At 38.8% G+C, this 21,678-nt stretch overlaps 1 protein-coding gene across 2 annotated transcripts in view; it reads left to right on the top strand.

The window, feature by feature from the left end:
• Positions 1 to 21,678, top strand: part of Ankrd31 (ankyrin repeat domain 31) — a 149,671-nt gene that overhangs the window by 63,383 nt on the left and 64,610 nt on the right. Inside the window, exons 10-11 of one of the 2 annotated variants that reach the window (XM_087896805.1) lie at positions 5,534 to 5,689; positions 20,246 to 20,388. In XM_087896805.1, the coding sequence (XP_087752931.1) occupies positions 5,534 to 5,689; positions 20,246 to 20,388 (299 nt within the window). The remainder of the gene's footprint in view (positions 1 to 5,533; positions 5,690 to 20,245; positions 20,389 to 21,678) is intronic. The other variant, XM_087896806.1, reaches the window with a different exon arrangement.

Genomic DNA, 21,678 nt, shown 5'->3' on the forward strand with positions numbered 1-21,678 from the left:
ATACACAGAGTTCTGTCTGCTTGATTATTTTCCTTTATTTTAACAGGGCTGGAGGGTAGCTATGAGATTGCTACAAAATGACATTAAGTTTCAGGTAGAAAAGTAAGTATAAAAAAACAAGCAAAAATATTCAGAAAAGTTAACGCAGAGATAGTGTGGTAAGAACTTGTTCTGTGTAGATCATAACATTTTAGAAAACCACTAAAATTAATTTGTCATGGCATAGGACCAACAGATAAATCAATGAAATAAAAAGAGGTTTTAGATTTGGAAGGCAAATACAAGGAAATATGAGGATAATGAGTGATAACAACCATTCATATCTCAAAGTGTTGGCAAGGACTAAGTATTACATATAATATCCCTCATTCTAAATTGAATTTCTGGCTGATCAGAGGTTTAAATTAAAATATTCTGAAGAGAACAGATTTAACTCTTTTTATCATCTTAATATTGAAAAGTCCAAAGGCCTTTTAAATAATTATTCAAATAAAAACTAAGGTATAAGGGAAAAGAATGATAATACTGAATATATACATTTAAACATTTGTAGAAATACATTCTAAAGAAGATACAATGTGAAACAGAACTGCTAGTGATGTGACACAAAGGTTTAAGTGCACTCGTAAGGAAGAAACTCCTGTGAAACAGAACAAAGAACAGGAAGGGTAGGGAGGCTATGTCTGCGGTCTTGATGATAGTACTTTTCACACGTCTATCCTTGTCTCTAAACTCACTGAATTGTATACAGTTTAAATAGTGCAATTTTTAATGTCAAAATACTAATACCTAAATCTTTACCATTGATACTGGCTTTAAATTTGAAAATTACTCACTACAACTTAGATTAACAATCTCAAAAGAAAAACCTATATAGATCATTTTAACAGAAGTAAAGAGAACATCAGATAACATCAATTCCTCACTTCTAGTCAGAATTTCGGGAAACAAGGATAGAAGAGTTTCCTCAGCCTGACACAGGCATGTGTGAAAACCATGTGACTAGCCTAGTCATTGATAAGATAATAAATGCTTTCCCTTTGTCTTGCTTAGGGCTTCTATTGCTGGGACAACATGATCAAAAGCATTATCATGATCAAAAGCAACTTATCCAGGGGGTTTCTGCTTTGTTTTGTTTTCTTATAAACAAATTTCAAGTCATAATCTATTACCAAGGGAAGTCAGGGCAGAAACTCAAGGCAGGGACCTGGAATCAAGAACTGAAGCAGAAGCCTTGGAGAAACTCTGCTTACTGTTTTGTTCTCCATGGCTTGTTCAACCTGTTGTTTTATGCAATTCAGGGCCACCTACCCAGGGGCAGGACCACCCACAGTGAGCTGGACCTTCCCATATCACTCATTAGTCAAGTAAATGCTCCCACAGACTTGCTCACAGGGTAATCTGGTAGTGGCATTTTCTCAACTGAGATTCCCTCTTCCCAAATGACTCCAGCCTTGTGTCAAGTCGATAAAAAAGTAAATAGCCAGAATATCCCCTAATACCACTAATAAAAGTATCTATTCTCACTATTTCTGTTGAACATTGTGAAGTTCTAGCTAGTTATTATGTAGAAAAACAAAGAGCAAGAATATTAAGAAGAGTGTATTTAGACACAAAGACAATTATCTATATCAACAATTTGATAGAATCTATGATAAAAGCTACGTTACCTCTGAAACTGTAAGCCAAAATAAGCTATTCTTTAAGATGCTTTTGGTTATGGTGTTTTATTATAGCAGCAGGAAAGCAACTAATAAAACTACCGTCATTTAATTCATCAAGTTGTGGGATGCAAAATAAGCAAATATCCATATATTCTATATCAATAAATAAAGTGAAATTTGAAAACTACTTTTATAATAGCAAAATGTGTATTTAGGAATGAATTTTATATAAAAAAAGTCAGATCACTAAAACTTACCAAAACAAAAAAAGACCTAAAGAAAACAAAGAAAATTTGATTAACAGAAGAGAACTATTATAAAGTGTTGCTTCTCGGGTTTATGATTTGCATAAAATCCTAATCAAAACCCATGCAGAGACTGTTTGCCTTTTCTTTTCCCCACCCCCATGTCTGTGCATGCGTGCATGCACATGTGCACAGGTTTAGGCAGAGGAGAAAGGTGCACATGTTTAGATACATGTCAAGGCCTCTCACTGGCCTGGAACTTGCCGAAGAAAGCTAAGTTGGCTAGCTAGCAAGCCCTTAGGAGCCCTAGTCTCTGTCTTCTTGGATCTAACTCAAGTTCTTGTGCTTGCTAGGCAAGCACTTTGCTGACTGAGCCACCACTCCAGCCTTCTCTCCACTCCATTCCCCTTTCCTCCCTCATCTCTCTCTTTTCATTTCCTTTCATAAGATTACTATGAGTCAATTCATTTTTAAATGCAAAGGACCTACAACAGCAAAGTGTCTGGAAATAAAATTTGAGAGCTATCCTGATCAAGCTTTAGGAATTTTGTAGCTATAATAATAAAAAATGACATGGCTGGCGTCAGTACGGAAATAGGTCAAGGAAATTAAATACAGTCTGGAAATAAACATACAAAACTTCTTTTCTGAAGTGGAAAGACAATATGGAAAATGAGTCGATATTCATATGCAACAAAATATTTCTGCTTGTGTGTTTTAAAAGTAGTGTTGAATTTTACTTTTGCTGACAAGTTACATGAAGATTAACTTTTCAGTGTTAAGATTTTGAAAGGTAGGTGTAGTGTTGGGCCCTGGAGAAGGGAGGTCATGAGAAATGACCATTCTGGGGTCTCTTAAATGCCCTGGATGTTCAGCAAGGTCTGTATATGCAAACTTCTAGGAATGCAAATGTCTCCTAGCCCTGTGTGAGAGCTGGCAATTTTCTACTTACTCATTAGTTGTTCTTGCTTAGCCTTATGGAAGAGGCTCCTCTTTGTGTTTATGTGGGGTATATGCATGTGTCTGTAGATGTATGCCTGTCTATGTGTATGCATGTGGAGACCAGACGCTGATGTATTGTATGTATCTATTCCTATTGTTTTCCCACATTATTTTTTCACTTACTTTGAGGTTTTTGTTTCTAATAACCAATTAGCTAGTCTGTACCTCCCCACCTCTGGGGTCAGGCACATGTTGTTGTGCCTGGCCTTTACACGGGTGCTGAGGATCCAAACTCAGGTTCTCACACTTGCTTAGCAAGCACTGTACTCATTGAGCCATCTCCCCAGCCCAAGATTTTTCTTATATGCAAGCAGTTTACTTAACCAATGACTCAAGGACCCCCCCCCCCTTATATAGATTTTCGGTACCTTTTCTTTATTTCCTCTTCTCTGGTACCCCACTTGTCACATTAAATTCTAGATACAACTGTCTCACCAAACTCTGATTCTGTTTCTAAAATTAATGGGACCACCTTACTTTGTAACACCCTTCCCCTGTACCATTATTCTCTGAAAGTTTGTCTGAACAAAAGCCATAGAGTCCTTGGGGCTCATTGTATTCGTTTCTCTACATGCAGGGTCACAGATCTAATTTGCCAATTTTCTTATGTTTGCAAAGAGATCTATATGTATTTTGTCTGTTTGTCTAGTTGTTTCCCTTGAGAGGACAAATCACTGAACATGAATGCCTCCCACAGCTTAGTGTTCACTGCAGAGTTGCTTATGCTTTATATCTTTGTTTGCTTCTTTTGATAAATTACTAAAATAGCAAGTAAATCAAAACAGACATATTTTGGATCAAGAACCATATTTCTTGTTAGGCATGCATATTATATGGTGGGAGGATGTTTGTATTCTTTGGTCTAAGGGTAGTAGTCTCTAATATATAGCAATTAGGGTGGTCTGTCTGTCCATTTTCTCTTACAGCAAGACCTAATAGAGGCATCAAAATAAAAGACAAATTAATAAAATTACAGACAATTAAGAAAAGTCCTCGGTACTCCATTACCTTTTTAAGGTTTTTATTTGTTTGATTTTTCAAACAGGGCCTTGCCACATAGCCCAGGCTGTTCTGGAATGTACTGTGTAGTTAAGCTAGCCTGGATCTCGTGGTTCTTCAGTCTTCCTTCCTGCTGGGTTATAGGACTGTGCCCAGTTTCTGCTTCATCATTATCAAGTCGATAGACAGGGGAGCTTGGCTAGGTTAGAACTGGAAAAGCCTCCTTCTTCAGCCTTCCTTCCTGCTGGGTTACGGAACCCTGTTCATCTCTACTTCACCATTGTCGAGTTCCTATATAGGGGATTTGGCTAGATCAAAATTGGAAACTCTGTCATCAAAGCTATCTTGAAATTCAGGCTATCCATTGAGTATCGCCCCAAGGAGTGGCTGGTTTTGAAAAATCCATGAGAAGTTAATTTTAGTGTTTTAAGAGGCACAGTTAAGAATTGGTACTTGGGTTGTGTCTTCTGGAAATTGTTTTAATTGTATCTATCATGACTTAGCAAATTATTTATTTATTGCAAAAATGGAGATCATCATTCTTTAATTTGAGTTTAGTTATTTTTATTAAAGAGAAAATTTAATAAGACTGGAGAAATGGCTCAGCAGTTAAGAACACTGGCTGCTCTTCCAGAGGACCCAGGTTCAATTCCCAGCAACCACAGGGCAGCTTACACTTGTTTGAAACTACAATCTCAGGGGATCCAGTTCCCTCTTCTGGCCTCTGTAGACATCAGGCACACAAGAGCACAGGCATACATGCTGGAAAAAATACCCACAGAAAAAAATTAGAAAATTTAGCAATTCTAAAATTTAGCTATTCTGTTTCTAGTCTTGTTGAAGTTAGTTTGTTTTATGTTTCTCATATGGCACAGAGATATTCTCATAACTATAAGACATGTTTTACAATAATGTAAAGTTTGATAATTTATCAGTCTAGTAGATTTCTAAAGACAATAAACTTATAGAGAAAAATATTATTTTGGATTCTAGATGTAGAGGGTGCAGTCCATAGATGATTGGATCTGTGGTCATGGCAGGAGCACCTGGGGGACAAATCTACATATGTTAAGATCTCTTTTGCCAGCACACCTCCAGTAACCTGACTTCCTCTCAGTAGACCCAGCTTCTTAAAAGCTCTACCATCTCCTAGAACCTCATGGACCTGCGGAGACATGCAGATAGATAATATAGCAGATAGTAAATAATTCTAGATTTAAGAAATCCTTTGCTTAGAAATTTTAAGAAAATGTGTCATCTTTTATGAGCACTTTCATAAGGTTTTAATCATGATGTTTAATGTTCTATATCATGAGTTTTAGTTAACTACAAACATTTTAAAACTAACATATCTTTACATTTTTTATATTTAGATAAAATTACAGTAAGACTAATGGATAAAATATTCTTTAATGTATTATACCCACTTCTAATATTGACTAGATTAATGATAGTCTCTTCCCTGCCCTCTGCCCCATTTTGACAAAGGGTTTCTCTGTGTAGCCTTGGCTGTCCTGGAATTCACTTTATAGACCAGGTTGTCCTTGAATTTATATCCACCTGGCCCTGCCTCCTGGGTTCTGGGATTAAAGGTGTGCACCTTTGTTCTTTCTCTCATTTTAGGAAAAAGGAAGATGAATAAAATGTGTCTTTGTAGTATAAACCGGAGAAATGTTTTTGGAGAGAATTTACTGTATAAAGCTGCTCTCCATAATGATGTTGATCTGGTTCGCTATTGCATAAAAAATGGTGGAAATGTCAATCAACCGAGTTATACTGGTAAGTCAGGATTACCACTCACAGTTGTCTAGGGAGCCATTTGTAGTCCAGCTGAACTGCCCACATGAGAGTATGACAAAGTGAGCCAAGGGCAGTATGCTCTCCAGTAACTTTCTGGCTCCACATTATTTCTCAAGGAAGAGAATTAGTGGGTGGTGGAAGAATACTCCATTTCTCCTTAAAGATGTCAAGTAGGCCGTGTGCAGTGCATTATACAGAAGGAAGGCTGGTTCTGGTGCTTGCTTTATAAGAGTGCTAATGTGAGACTTAACCTTGAATGAAGGTAAGATAAGACCAAAACTGGAAGTAACCGATGCTAACTAAATCTCAAGGGAAAATTCCTAGTAATGGCAGGGATACAGAATTTGTAATGACCAGGGAAACAGGCAGAATAGAATTTGAGGTAGAAGGTGGATAGATTACTCAGGAAGGAAGCAGTCTTTCCTTGTGGCCAGTTCTGCAGTACTTCTTCTGTGGAGAATCTTACATGTTTTCTAGATAGGACTGATTATAAAGATAACTTGTGTGTTAGTGTGTAAAGATACTTATGTGAACAGCAGTGGGCCAGTCTGGGGGTGCTTTAGAATATCTATATTTTTCCTTTTGTTTCTAGATTGCCTACTTATCAAACAGTGCAATATCTGTGGTGCATAAATGATGGCATAGTGCAACCCATGGTTGAGCAGGTGCTGCTCCAGTCCTTAGAATACGAAGGCCTGGTTTTGCAATGTGGTCATACTTTAAAATGATTTTTTGAAATGATTGATTTTTAATTAGATGTATTTATTGATTCAGTGTGCATGTTTGCATGAGTGTGGGTGTGCATGCACACTTGTAGCAGCACATGTGTGGACATGAGAGGAAAATTTGTGAAAGTCAATTCTCTCCTTCTACTCTGTGGGATCCCAGGATTGAACTCAGGTTATCAAGGTTAGCAGCAAGCACCTTTATCTGCTGAACTGACTCCCTAGCCCTATTAAATCTTACACTTAGATTAATAACCAACCTTACTCTTTTGCTTGCAAGAGATTTGCTCTTTAAATTTTTTTAATTAGTTAGCTAATTTTCCCAGCTTACCAGAGTTTCCCTGCTTCCTTTTCTCCCTGTCTCTTCCCTCATCTTCCTCCCACCATCCACTCCTCCTTTCTCTTCAGAAAAGTGCAGGTCTCCCATGTATATCAACCAGCCATGGCATACAAAGTTACAGCAAGACTAGGCATCTCTTCTTCTATTAAGGCTGGGTAAGGCAACCCAGTAGGAGGAAAGGGTCCCAAAAGCAGGTAAAAGAGTCAGAGATAGTCCCTGCTTCCACTGTTAGGAGTCCCACAAGAAGACCAAGCCACACAACTGTAACATATGTACAGAGGGTACAGGTCAGTCCTATGCAAGTTCTCTGGTTGGCGGTTCAGTCTCTGAGAGCCACCATAAGCCCAGGTCATTTGACTCTGTGTGCTTTCCCATGGTGTTCTTGGCCCCCCTGACTCCCATAATCCATCCTTCCCCTCTTCCACAGGATTTCCAGAGGTCTACCTAATGTTTGGCATTGGGTCTCTGTGTCTGTTTCCATCAGGTGCCGGTTGAAGCCTCTCTGATGGCAGGTGGGCTAGGCACCAGTCTATGAGCATAGCAGGACATCATTAGGGATAATTTCATAGACTTTTCTCTTACCAGTTGTATTTGATTCGATCCTGGATCTCTGGACTGCCCAGCCTTTGGGCCCTGGCCCTCACATTTACTCTCTTGATTCTTCAGTACTTACTGCTTCTTGAGTTCAAAAGTATCTCTACATGCAGCCTGATTTGACTTTATGAGTTTCCAATTATGTCTTAATGTGTTTTTTCATTCCCTCTTTTCTTGGGACAGTGTTAACAAACTTTCTTGCTGTTCCTTAGGTATCTTCAGCCAGTTTCTTCACTTCCCCAGGCACTTCCATGACCTTCCTGAATTAATTATCATTATTTTATTTTCCAAGCTTCTCAGACTTATATTCATCTTTCTTTCTTGTTGTACATCATACCTATGTTTTTATTGTTTAATGTCATATTCTTTAGAGTCAGAGAGCAGTGTTTCCACAAAGTAGTCAACAAGCCATTTTCATCAGAAATTAACTGCATCAGTTTAAAAATACTAATCTCTGTCTCTGTCTCTCTCTGTGTGTATGTGTGTGTAGCACACAGAAATCTGTAGTTTAGCAAGTTGATCAGATTATGTTTATCTTATAAAACAAGAGCTATTAACACAACATGATGGAAACCAGTGTAGAGTGCCTTAAAATGAACCTGCCTACCATGTGCTTAGGGATGTAGATGTCACAGGCAATGTTTAGTTGTTGGTGCTTCTGGGTGTGACTGTCACAGCAGCATAGGAAAGGTGTATGTCACTTTTTGAGAACGTTTAAAGGTAGATCTGCTCTGTTGGGTCATTATTTTTGTCTAGGTGGGTATACTATTCCTGGCAGCAGGGATGAAGTGTTTGTTGGCGTCAATACATTGCTTGGAACCTGAGCTGCAATTGTAGACTCAGGCAGGGTATCTATCTGAGTTTGCTTTTTGATTTAATTTAATTTTTTATTTATTTTTCCATTCAAAATTTACACTTCCTCCCCTCCTCCCATTCCCCACCTGTTCTCTCACTCACCCTCCTCCCTCTCTCTCCCTCCTAAAGAGAGGGCAGGGAAACCTGCCCTGTGGGAAGTCCAAGGCCCTTCCCCTTACATCCAGGCCTAGGAAGCTTTGCATCCAAGTCCCAGTGCCTTTATCAATGGCTTCTCAGTCAGCCCCCATTTTCAGCCACATTCAGAGAGTCCAGTTTGATCGCATGCTCATTCAGTCCTGGTCCAACTGGATTTGGTGAGCTCCCATTAGAACAGGCACACTGTCTCAGTGGGTGGACCAACCACTCATCCAGACTTCCTTGCTCATCTTCTCCCTCCTTTTTTTTTTTGACTTCTTTTCTTTAAAATTTATTTATTTATTAAAGATTTCCACCTCCTCCCCGCCTCCCTTTTCCCTCCCCCTCCCCACCTCGCTCTCCCTCTCTAGTCCTAAGAGCAGTCAGGTTTCTATGCTCCATGGGAAGTCCAAGGTCTCCCCCCCCCATCCAGGTCTATAAAGGTAAGCATCTAAACAAACCAGGCTCCCGCAAAGTCAGTCCATGCAATAGAATCGAAACCCAGTGCCATTGTCCTTGGCTTCTCAGTCAGCCTTCATTGCTAGCCACATTCAGAGTGTCCAGTTCGATCACATGCTCCATTACTCTCAGTCCAGCTGGCCTAGGTGAGCTCCCATTAGATCTGTTTCAGTGTCTCAGTGGGTGGACACACCCCTCGTGGTCCTGACTTCCTTGTTCATGTTTTCCCTCCTTCTGCTCTTCAACTGGACCTTGGGGTCTCAGTTCATTGCTCTGATGAGGGTCTCTGTCTCTATCTCCATCTGTCCCTGGATGAAGATTCTATGGTGATATTCGAGATAATAATCAGTGTGATAGTGGGGCAAGGCCAGTTCAGGCACCCTCTACTCTACTGCCCAAGGATAGGTCCAAGGATGTCCATGGGGACATCCCCGTGGACACCTGGGATCCCCTCTAGAGACAAGTCTCTTGCCAACCCTAAAATGGCTCCCTTAATGTAGATATCTTCTTCCCTGCTCCTATATCCACCCTTCCTCCTTTTCCACCCTCCCACTCCTCCAAGCTCTTTCCAGTCTTTCCTTTCTCCCTTCTCTCTCCACCTCTCCCATTCCCCCATTCCCACCCCCACTCCTACCCCACCCCCATGCTCCCAACTTTTGCCCAGCAATCTTGTTTGCTTCCAATTTCCAGGAGGATCTATATATGTTTTGCTTTGGGTTCACCTTGTTATTTGGTTTCTCTAGGCTTGTGAACTATAGGCTTAATGTCCTTTGTTTATGACTAGAGTCCACTAATGAGTGAGTACATACCATATTCCTCTTTTTGGGTCTGGGTTATCTAACTCAGGATAGTGTTTTCTATTTCCATCTATTTGCATGCAAAATTCAAAATGACATTTTTTTTTTTTTACTGCTGAGTAGTACTCTAATGATTCCCAGTTTCCTGAGAAACTGCCACACTGATTTCCACAGTGGCTGCACAAGTTTGCATTCCCACCAACAATGGATGAGTGTTCCCGTTATTCTACATCCTCTCCAGCATAGGCTATCATTGATGTCTTTGATTTTAGCCATTCTGACAGGTGTAAGATGGTATCTCAAAGTTGTTTTGCTTTGCATTTCCCTGATTGCTGAGGAGGTTGAACATGACCTTAAGTGTCTTTTGGCCATTTGAACTTCGTCTGCTGAGAATTCTCTTTTCAGTTCAGTACCCCATTTTTTAATTGGGTTAATTAGAATGTTAAAGTCTAGTTTCTTGAGTTCTTTATATATTTTGGAGATCAGACGTTTGTCTGATGCGGGGTTGGTGAAGATCTTCTCCCATTCAGTAGGATGCCTTTTTGTCATAATGACAGTGTCCTTTGCTTTACAGAAGCTTCTCAGTTTCAGGAGGACCCATTTATTCACTGTTGCTCTTGTTGTCTGTGTTACTGGGGTTATACGTAGGAAGTGCTCTCCTGTGCTCATGTGTTTCAGTCTATTTTCCACTTTCTCTTCTATCAGGTTCAGTGTGATCAGATTTAGATTGAGGTCTTTAATCCATCTGGACTTGAGTTTTGTGCATTGTGATAGATATGAATCTATTTTCATTCTTCTACAGGTTGACATCCAGTTATGCCAGCACCATTTGTTGAAGATGCTTTCTTTCTTCCATTGTATACTTTTAGCTCCCTTGTCGAATATCAGGCATTCATAGGTTTGTGGGTTTATATCTGGGTCTTTGATTCGATTCCATTGGTCAACATCTCTGTTTTTATGCCAATATCAAACTGTTTTCATTACTGTAGCTCTAATAGAGTTTGCCTCTGGAAGCTCCTTTATTGTATAGGATTGTTTTGGCTATTCTGGGTTTTTTGTTTTTCCATATAAAGTTGATTATTGTTCCTCTCAAAGTCTGTGAAGAATTTTGTTGGGATTTTGTTAGGGATTGTGTTGAATTTATAGATTGCCTTTGGTAGAACTGCCATTTTTACTATGTTGATCCTACCCATCCAAGAGCATGGGAGATCCTTCCATTTTCTGGTGTCCTCTTCAATTTCTGTCTTCAAAACCTTAAAGTTCTTGTCAAATAGATCTTTCATTCCCTTTGTTAGTGTAACCCCAAGATACTTTATGCTATTTGTGGCTATCGTGAAAGGTAAAGTTTCTCTGATTTCCCTCTCTGCTTCTCTATCCTTTGTATATAGGAGGGCTATTGATTTTTTTGAGTTGATCTTGTATCCTGCCACATCATTGAAGGTATTTATCAGCTGTAGGAGTTCTTTGGAAGAGTTTTTGGGGTCACTGATGTACACAATCTTATCACCTGCAAATAACAAAAGTTTGACTTCTTCCGATTCAAATCCCCTGGGTCTCTTTATGTTGTCTTATTGCTATTGCTAGAACTTCAAGCACTATGTTGAAGAGATATGGTGAGAGTGGACAGCCTTTCTTCTTTCTGAATTTAGTGGAATGGCTTTGAGTTTCTCTCAATTTAATTTGATATTAGCTGTTGGTTTGCTGTATATTGCTTTTATTATATTTAGATATTATCCTTGTATCCCTACCCTCTCCAAGACCTTTATCATAAAGGGGTGTTGAATTTTGTCAAACGCTTTTTCAGCATCTAATGAAACTATCATATGTTTTTTTCTTTCAGTTTATTTATATGATGGATTACATTGATAGATTTTCGTATGTTGAACCAGCCCTGCATCTCTGGGATGAAGTCTACTTGATCGTAATGGATTATTTTTTTGATGTGTTCTTGGATTCGGTTTGCCAGTATTTTATTGAGAATTTTTGCATTGATGTTCATGAGCGAGATTGGTCTGCAATTCTCTATCTTGGTTGAGTCTTTGTGTGGTTTTGGTATCAGGGTAACTGTAGCTTCATAAATAGAGTTTGGCAGTGACTCTTCTGTTTCTATTATGTGAAACGCCTTAAGGAGTATAGGTATCAGCTCTTCTTGGAATTTCTGGTGAAATTCTGCATTAAAACCTGGGCTTTTTTTTTTTTTTTTTTTTTTTTTTGGTTGGGAGGTTTTTTATGACAGCGTCTATTTCCTCATGACTTACAGATCTATTTAAATTGTTTAACTGGTCTTGATTTAATTTTGGTAAATGGTATTTATCTAAAAACAAGTCCATTTCTTTTACATTTTCCAACTTTGTGGCATATAGGCCTTTGTAGTAAGACCTAATGATTCTCTGAATTTCCTCAGTGTTTGTTGTTATGTCCTCCTTTTCATTTCTGATCTTGTTAATTTTCGCATTCTCTCTCCGCCTTTTGATTAGTTTGGATAGGGGCTTGTCAATCTTGTTGATTTTCTCAAATAACCAGCTCTTCGTTTCATTGATTCTTTGGATTGTTTTCTTGTTGATTTCATTCCTCAGTCTTCTATTTCTCCTGGGTGAGTCTGCTTTTTTTTTTTCTAGAGCTTTCAGCTGTGCTGAATGTGAGCTTTCTCCGTTTTTTGTTTTTTTTTTAAATGTAGGCACTTAGTACTATGAACTTTCCTCTTAGCACTGTTTTCATAGTGTCCCATAGGTTTGGGTATGTTGTGTCTTTATTTTCATTGAATTCAAGGAAGACTTTAATTTCTTTCTTTATTTCTTTCCTGACCCAGGGGTGGTTCAGTAGTTGACTGTTCAGTTTCCATGAATTTGTAGGCTTTCTGGGGGTAGAATTATTGTTAAATTCTAACTTTATTCCATGGTGATCCTTTAAGACACAGGTGGTTACTAAAATTTTTTTTTGTATCTGTGGAAGTTTGCTTTGTTACCGAGTATGTGATCAATTTTCAAGAAGGTTCCATGAGATGCTGAGAAGAAGGTATATTCTTTCCTATTTGGGTGGAATGTTCTATAGATGTCTGTTAAGTCCATTTGATTCATTACTTCCATTAGGTCTCTTATTTCTCTGTTAGGTTTCTATCTGGTTGACCTGTACATTGGTGAGAGATGAGTATTGAAGTCTCCTACTATTAGTATGTGGGATTTGATATGTGCTTTGAGTTCAAGTAATGTTTCTTTTACATATGTGAGTGCTTTTATATTGGGGGCATAGATATTCAGGATTAAGACTTCATCCTGATGAATTGTTCCTGTTATGAGTATAAAGTATCTATCTCTATCTCTTCTGATTAATTTTAGTTTGAAGTCAATTTTGTTAGATATTAGTATAGCCACACCTGCTTGTTTCTTAGGTCCATTTGATTGAAAAACCTTTTCCCAACCCTTTACTCTGAGTAAATGTCTGTCTTTTTGGTGGAGGTATGCTTCTTATAAGCAGCAGAATGTTGGATCCTGCTTTTGCATCCAGTCTCTTAACCTGTGCCTTTTTATAGGTGAATTGAGACCATTGATATTAAGTGATATTAATAACCAGTGATTGTTAACTTTGGTTATTATTATTATTTTGGTGGTAGAGTTTGTGTGTTTCCCTTCTTTGGGTTGTGCTTGTGGAGGTTTGTTAAATGTCTAAGTTATTGTGGGTATTGTTGGGTTCTTTGGGTTGTGATTTTCCTTCCATTACTTTCTGTAAGGCTGGGTTTGTGGCTCTGAATTGTTTAAATTTGTTTTTATCCTGGAATACCTTGTTTTCTCCATTGATGGTGAAAGAAAGCTTGGCTGGGTATAGTAGTCTGGGCTTGCATCCATGGTCTCTTAGTTTCTGCAGCACATCTATCCAAGACCTTCTGGCTTTCATGGTTTCCATAGAGAAGTCAGGGGTAATTCTGATAGGTTTAACTTTATATGTTATTTGACCTTTGTCCTTTGCCGCTCTTAATATTCTTTCTTTATTCTGTGTGTTTTGTGTTTTGATTATTATATGGCGAGGGGATGGGGTTTTTTTTGTTTTTTGGGGTTTTTTGTTGTTGTTGTTGTTGTTGTTTTTGTTTGTTTGTTTTTTTTATCCAGTCTATTTGGTGTTCTGTATGCTTCTTGTACCTTCATACGAATATCCTTCTTTAGGTTGGGAAAGTTTTCTTCTATAATTTTGTTGAATATATTTTCTGGGCCTTTGAGGTGTAATTCTTCTCCTTCTTCTACCCCTATTATTCTTAGATTTGGTCTTTTCATAGTGTCCCAGATTTCCTGGATGTTTTGTGTTAAGTATTAGTTGGATTTGCTGTTTTCTTTGATCAATGAGTTTATTTCCTCTATAGTATCTTCAGTGTCTGAGATTCTTTGTTCTATCTCTTGTATTCTGTTTTGGTTATACTTGTCTCTGTAGTCCCTGTTTGTTTACCCAGATTTTCCATATCCAGGCATCCCATGGTTTGTGTTTTCTTCAGTACCTCCATTTCAGTTTTCAAGTCTTGAACTGTTTCCATTACCTGTTTGACTGCTTTTTCTTGGTTTCCTTGGATATCTTTTAGGGATTTATTCATTTCTTCAAAGTTTTTGTTATTTTTCTCATCCATTTCTTTAAGGGAGTTTTTCACTTCCTGTTTAAAGGACTCTATCACTGTCATAATGTTACGTTTAAAGTCTATTTCTTCTACGTCTCCTGGCTTAGGGTGTTCAAGTCTTCCTGCTGTACGTTCGCTCAATTCTGGTGTTATTGTGTTGTTTTTCAGATTGTTGGAGGAATTCTTGTATTGGCACCTGCCCATCTCTTCCTTCAAATGCCCTCCAGAAGGACAGATCTTCTGGTGCAGGATCTAGGCTGCTTGCTGGCCAGAGACCTCGCAGGCAAAAGGACATGCTTGCTGGGTGCAGGCTCAGCTGAACAAAGAAACTGCAGGAGTTGCCCTCACCACTTTGTCCCCAGACCCTCAGCCCCACCCAAAGCAGGCTGAGTTGGGGGATCCTATGACCCCACAGATGGAAAGGGGTGCTTGGGGGGCAAGCTGGCTGCTGGTTGGGCACTCACTCACCCCTCTGGAAGGACAGATCTTCTGGTACAGGAACCGGGCTACTTAACTGGCCAGGGACCTTGCAGACAAAAGGGCACGCTTGCTGGTTGCAGGCTCAGTGGGACAAAGAAAGTCCTACAGCAGTTGCCCTCACCACTTTGTCCCCAGACCCTCAACCCCAAAGCAGGCTGAGTTGGGGAATCCTATGACCCCACATATGGAGAGAGGTGCTTGGAGGGCAAGCTGGGATGGGATAAGAAGAGTAAGGCAGCAGGCAGGCTGAATGGCCAATAAGTTTAGGGTAATCAGTTAATTTAATTTTTATATTTTAAATTTGTGTGTGTGTGTGTATCCCCAGGGTTCAAACAGATCACAGGGACCTATTTTAGTACCTTAGTGGATCAAGCTGCTCATCTGCCTTTTGGGTCTACTTTGTAAGACCTCTGGTTGTCAGGGCTTCAAATGGTACTTGAGAAGAAAAGTCCAGTTGAGGAAGGCCCAACTTGGGATGAGCTCTTTTCTGATGTAATACCATAGTACAGAACTCTTGAAGGTTCCTCAAACTGTACTCGGAGCCTGCAAGAACTAGAGACTTCTCCAACAATAAATATTTAAAGTACTCGTGTTATTAATGGTGTCACCTCCTACTTATTCCTTGTCATGTGAAGTCCTATGTTGGCTCATGTTTGCACTGAGTAGGGAAATTGGATGGTAGATACTTTTGCTTTTTTTGATCTAGTTTGCTTTCTGTTATTGTGATAAAACATTGTCAGAAACCAAGTTGAGAGAGCAAAGGGTTTATCTTCATTTTATAGATTATAGTCCATCAAGAGAGATCAAGGCAGAAACTCAAGCAGGAACCTAGAGGCAAGAATTGAAACACCTGCCTAGGAATTGCACCTTCCTCATTGGACTGAGCCCCTCTGTATCAATTAACACTTAAGAAAATTCCTCACAGACATGATCACAGGCCAGTCTTCACACAGGCGTCCTTCTTTTTAGATAACTCTAGGTTTGCATCAGGTTGGCAGCTGAAGTTATGGTGTTCTGTTCTTGTCATTAATAATGCAGCATCTCTGTCACATCCCTCTGCATGCCTAGATTCTCCCTCAATACTCCAGAGGAACTGCTGTTACTGTCCTTCCTTTTGATCCGAATTTTCTTGTAAATTGTGCTTGGTTATCATTTACTTATGAGCTAATACCCACCTATAACCAAATCCATACCAAGTTTGCCTTTTTGGATCTGAGATACCTCACTCAGGATGATTTTTTCTGGCTCTATCCATTTGCCAGCAAATTTCATGATGTTACCTTTTTAAGAGCTGAATAAAACTCCATTGTGTAAATGCACAGCTTTAAGCACCAGTGCTTACTTACCGGGCCAAGGTTACCTGCTACAACTGGCTCAAGGGGTCACAGCAAGAGTGAGGCTATGACAAGTTTATTACAAGCAATCAGACTTTTTAATCCCTTTCTGAAACAATATAATGGTGAGTGCCAGGATCAATATAATGGTAGTTGCCAGGATACAGTGATATTTTTAGGCTATTCAGGGCATATAAGATCAGTGTCTAAGACCAATTATCCAGCCAATCTTCTGTATGCTTTATTGACTTCTAGGAACACAGAGAAGCACAGAGTGACAAGAATGTTTCACTGCCTGAGGGAATGCCTGGGTTTTTCAGGAACTGAAAGGCATACAGCGCCCCAGGAGCCATGGACTCCAAAACCTTATGGCACATTCCTCTCGAGGCAGCTCACCCAGGCCAACTCCATGATTCCCTGCTGCATTTTCTTTATCCATTCCTCTGTTGAGGAACATCTAGGTTATTTCCAATTTCTGCCTAGTAAGACTAGAGCAATACTGAACATGGTCAAGCAAGTGTCTCTGTGGTAGGATAAAGTGTCCTTTGGGAATATGCCCAAGAGTGGAATAGCTGGATCTTTAGATAGGGTGAACAGCTTTGCTGTTCAAGTTTATACTTCCACCAGCAATGGACAGTGTTCCTCCTACTCCACATCCTTGCCAGCATGAACTGTCACTTTTTTTTTTGATCTTACCCCCTCTGACAGGTATAAGATGAAATCTCAAAGTAGTTTTGATTTGCATTTCCCTGATAGCTAAAGATGTTGAACGTTTCTTCAAGTGTTTCTTAGCCATTTGGGAATTTGTAGTTGACTTCTTTACTCTTTGGGGAGCCCACCACCCAAATAAATACACAAAGACTTATTCTTACTTATGAATGCCCGGCCTTAGCTTGGTTTGTTACTACCCAACTCTTCTTAACTTTAATTATCCTATCTACCTTTTACCTCTGGACTTTTGTCTTTCTCTATACTATATCTCTGTGACTGGACCTGTTGCTAGGTGGCTGACCCCTGATGTCTTTCTCTCCTCATTTTCTAGCTCCTCTTCTTCTCTTTTTCTCCTTCTGTTTATTCTCTCTACTTGGCAGCACCCCCATTCCTCTCCTCTGTCTATTAAGCATTCAGCTCTTTGTTAAATCAATCAGATGTTTTAGACAGGTAAAATAACACAGCTTCAGAGTTAAACAAATGCAACATAAAAGAGTGCAACACATCTTTGCATCATTAAACAAATATTCTACAGTATAAACAAATGTAACATATCTTAAACTAATATTCTACAACAGGAATTCATTGTTTAGATCTATACTCCGTTTTTAATTGGGTTATTTGTTTTCTTGATATCTAATTTCTTGAGTTCTTTATATATTTTGGATATTAGCCATTTACCAGCCATGTAGTTGGTAAAAAAAAATATTTTCCTAATTTGTAGGCTGCCATTTTGTCTGAATGATGGTGTCCTTTGCAATGTAGAAGCTTTTCAGTTTCATGAGGTCCCTTCTGTTAATTGTTAGTCTTAGTGGTTGTGTAACACTATTCTGTACAGAAAGTCTTTTCCTGTGCTAATAAGCTCAAGGTTATTCCCTACTTTCTCTTTTACCAGATTCAGTTTGTCTGGTCTTATATTGATGTCTTTGATCCATTTGGAGTTGAGTTTTGTGCAGGGTGATAAGTGTATCTGTTTGGATTCTTCTACACGTATTCGTGCAGTCTGACTAGCTCCATTTGTTGAAGATGTTGTCATTTTTCCAGTGTATATCTCTGACTTCTTTATAAAAAAAATCAGGTGTCTATAGGTGTGTGGATTTGGGTCTGTGTTTTTAATTTGATTCTGTTGATAAACATGTCTGGGTTTTTTTGTTTTTGTTTTATTTTTGCTTGTTTGTTTTTTGGCCAATATCATGCTGTTTTTAAACTGGGAAAAGTAATGCCTCCAATAATTTTTTTGTTATCCAGGATTATTTTAGCTTTCATGTGTGTGTGTGTGTGTGTGTGTGTGTGTGAGAGAGAGAGAGAGAGAGAGAGAGAGAGATTGTGTGCACGTGCGCTTGCGCCCACTTGTTTTCATATAAAGCTGAAATTGTCCTTTCAAGATCTGTGAAGAATGGTGTTGGAATTTTGAAGGGGATTGCGGTGAATCTGAGATTGCTTTTGGTAGGATGACCATTTTTACCATGTTAATCCTACAGATCCATGAGCATGGGAGATCTCTCTATCTTTTGATACCTTCCTTAATTTCTTTCTTCAAAAACTGGAAGTTTCTAATCATGTAAATCTTTCATTTGGTTAGAGTTACTCCAAGATATTTTATATTATTTGAGGCTATTATGAAAGATATTGTTTCCCTGATTTCTTTCTCAGTCTAATTGTCATTTGTATGTAGGAGGCCTACTGATATTTGTGAAGTAATTTTGTATTCAGCTACTTTACTGAAAGTTTTTATCTACTGTAGGAGTTCCTGGGTGGAATTTTTAGGTTAACTTATGTATACTACCACATCATCTGCAAGTAAAAATACTTTGAGTCCTTTCCAATTTGTGTGCCCTTGATCTCCTTCAGCTGTCTTACTGCTCTAGCTCAGACTTCTGGCACTGTATTGAATAGGTATGGAGAAAGTGCACAATCTTGTCTTGTTTCCGATTCTATTGGAATTGCTTTGAGTTTGTGTTAATGGTTCCTCAGTTGAGCTGACTTTCCTCCCAAGGGAACACTAGAGAATATTTACAAACATTTATAGTTGTGAACCTAGCCTTTAACGTCCAAGCCTTTTCTCCAGCCCTTGTAAACATTTTTAATGGTATTTCTGAAATAGGAGTACCTCTTCAGTCCAGGAGATTGAGAAAGCTGTTGAATATTCTATGATGCTCAGAACAAAAATAAATTTTCTAGCCTAAAAATGTCAATGCTTAGAATGAGACCTAAAGTGTAAGTTAAATATGGGGCTTTATTAAACCTATCATATGATTTATTGAATTTAGTAATTGTTAACAGTGTACTGTTACCTCTGACTAATGAAGAAGATTATATTTATATAAAGACATGGTATATGGTTTGTTTGTTGAATTGCTGCAGATATAAATATTGTTTGTGTAAGTAAAAGGGAAATAAGTCTTTTTACTCCTGTGTATGTGGTCTGCTAGCTGAGGTGCTTTAATGGCCATACCTTGAATTAGAAATAAAGCTGCTTCCCTCTTCCCTGCTGAAGTAGCCTGTAACCAGCATTCTTTACTCTTGATAGCTGACCTGGAAGGGTTTTACAAATACTGTAGAACATTTGCTTTCTTGAGTTGGCATGGTGACTCATCAGTGATGAGTTCATAACACTCTTGCACAGGACCCACGTTCAATTCCTAGCACCCATATCAGGCAGGCAGCTCACTGCTGCCGTAACTTTAGGTCCAGGGATATTCAGTACCTTTGACCTCCATGGGCACTGCATTTGTATGTGCATTCCCACAAGAAGACATATGTACGTATATAATTAAAAATAAAAAATATTTATGGTCTTCCTTTTTATATTTTGCCATAGCAGGGCTGAGAGTTAAATTTTTGTTTTCCTTCTTTTTTCTTTTTCCATTTTTTAAAAAAAGACAAGGCAGCTTAGTTTGGTCTCAAACTTGCTGTGTAGCAGAGGATTACTTTGGACTTTATATTCTCCTGTTCTCACCTTTCATGTGCAAGGATTACAGGCATAAAGAACTGTGACTGACTTTCTGTAGAACCTGTTCTTAAACCCAGGTCCTTGTGCATGCTAGGCACACAGTATAAACTAAGATACATTCCCAGCCCTCTTGAATCCACTAAATAATGAAAAATAGTCCTATGGAGATGTTATGTGTGTTCATGTAATCAGAATACTTTTAAGGAAGCTATATAAAATTAGGGTATTTTAAAATATTTATTAGTTTTAATTACATGTATATATGTGTATGTATGTATGTATGTATGGTATTCTGTATTGAGGGTATGTGCATGTAAATGTAAATGCCTGTAGAGACCAGATGAGGGTATTGCACCCCCTAGAACTGGAGTTACAGATAGTTGTGAGCTACCCAGTGTGAGTGCTGGGGACCAAACACAGGTCCTCTGCAAGATTAGTATATGCTATTGGCTGCCTAGGCATCTCTCTAGCTCCTAGAATTGTTTTTGCTTTTTTAAAAGATTACACATGAGCCATTATTAAGATGTCAAATAAAAATGTCTTTTTGTGTAATAGGTTGGACAGCACTTCATGAAGCTAGTGTAGGAGGATACTATCAGACAGTAAATGCGCTATTAGAGAGTGGAGCAGATGTGAATGTCAAGGGAATGTACCAGATTACTCCGCTGCACGATGCTGTGATGAATGGACATTACCAGGTACTCAATGCTTCTGGTTATAGAATAAGCACACAGCAGGAAAGCAAGCTTCACTTTCAGTTCATTTGCTAATGAATGCTCAGAATTTGTAATATAATTTACGTTATGATACTTACCATTAGACCCAATATGATGGATGCCATTGTATACTGTTTGGTGACATTTTTTTATTTGTTCTCTTGATACTATTATCCAGGCTGGCCTTGAGCTCCTGGGCTCAAGGGCTCTTCCTAACTCAGCCTCCTGAGTAGCTGAGATTACAGGAACTTGCCATTTAACATACTGTTTGTATATAGTCATACAGAGCATTTTTTTGCATAGTATGGTTTTCAGTGTGTGCTCCTTTAAAGATCTTTTTATACAGTGATTCACATTTTCAAAGAATGTTTCCTTCTATAAACAGTGATGTTCAGTCCAGTAGGAAACCAGCAACCTCACGGACTGCAGTGGGACATTCAGAATCATCACAGGGTGGGAGAATGCCAGAGTTAGCCACAGTTGCCCTCATGGTTATACCACTGCTTAAAATCAGATACCATAATTCCATTCTAGTACAGGAAAATATTAAGCAAGGTAATGAATCCAGTGTCCATGATTTATCTCAGAAACTACAGGCACTATATTAGAGAATTGAAGCTTTGCTGAAGATGTTGTTCCTTTTCCTGCTCCTCCTATTTGCTCTCCCTGCCCTCTTTCCCCTTCCTCCTTTCTGTAGTGCTGTGCATCTAGTCTGGGGCGCCCATGGTAGTAAAGCACGCTATCACTGAGCTATACCCCCACTCCCTGAAGATATTTTACTGTTGATTTTAGGGATGAGAAGTTATTTATGGGTTAAAAGCTCCTGAGGTACAAATGAGCTAAATCAACTGACCCTGGTACGATCTTTTCTTCATATTTTTAGAACAAATACCTAGCAAAGAGAGACTGAAGAGGCTTCTGGGAGTTATGGGCAGACTTATTTATGGTGTGGAAGAGTGCTTAAGGAGAATTTAGACAGTTTTGCTTATTTTGATAATGTATTTGATAATGATGGTGGATGGGGACACCATTTGTGAAAACCTGGGGAAAGAGAATTCCACATGGGACATAGTTTTATGTTAGAAGAATGACACTAAGACAGTCCCGATCCTTCACCATTGTTTCAAAGATTGCTGTCACTCAGTCTCCTTTCTCCCAACCCAGCCCTTCATGCAGATTATCTGATTTCTATTGTAATTCTGTCTTTTTCAGAATATCGGAAATATCAGAATATTTCCTGTTGTGTTTACCTTTTGAAACAGCATAATGCTT

This window comes from Myodes glareolus, chromosome 15 (assembly GCF_982192425.1).
Source record: "Myodes glareolus chromosome 15, mMyoGla1.1, whole genome shotgun sequence".
NCBI lineage: Eukaryota > Metazoa > Chordata > Mammalia > Rodentia > Cricetidae > Myodes > Myodes glareolus.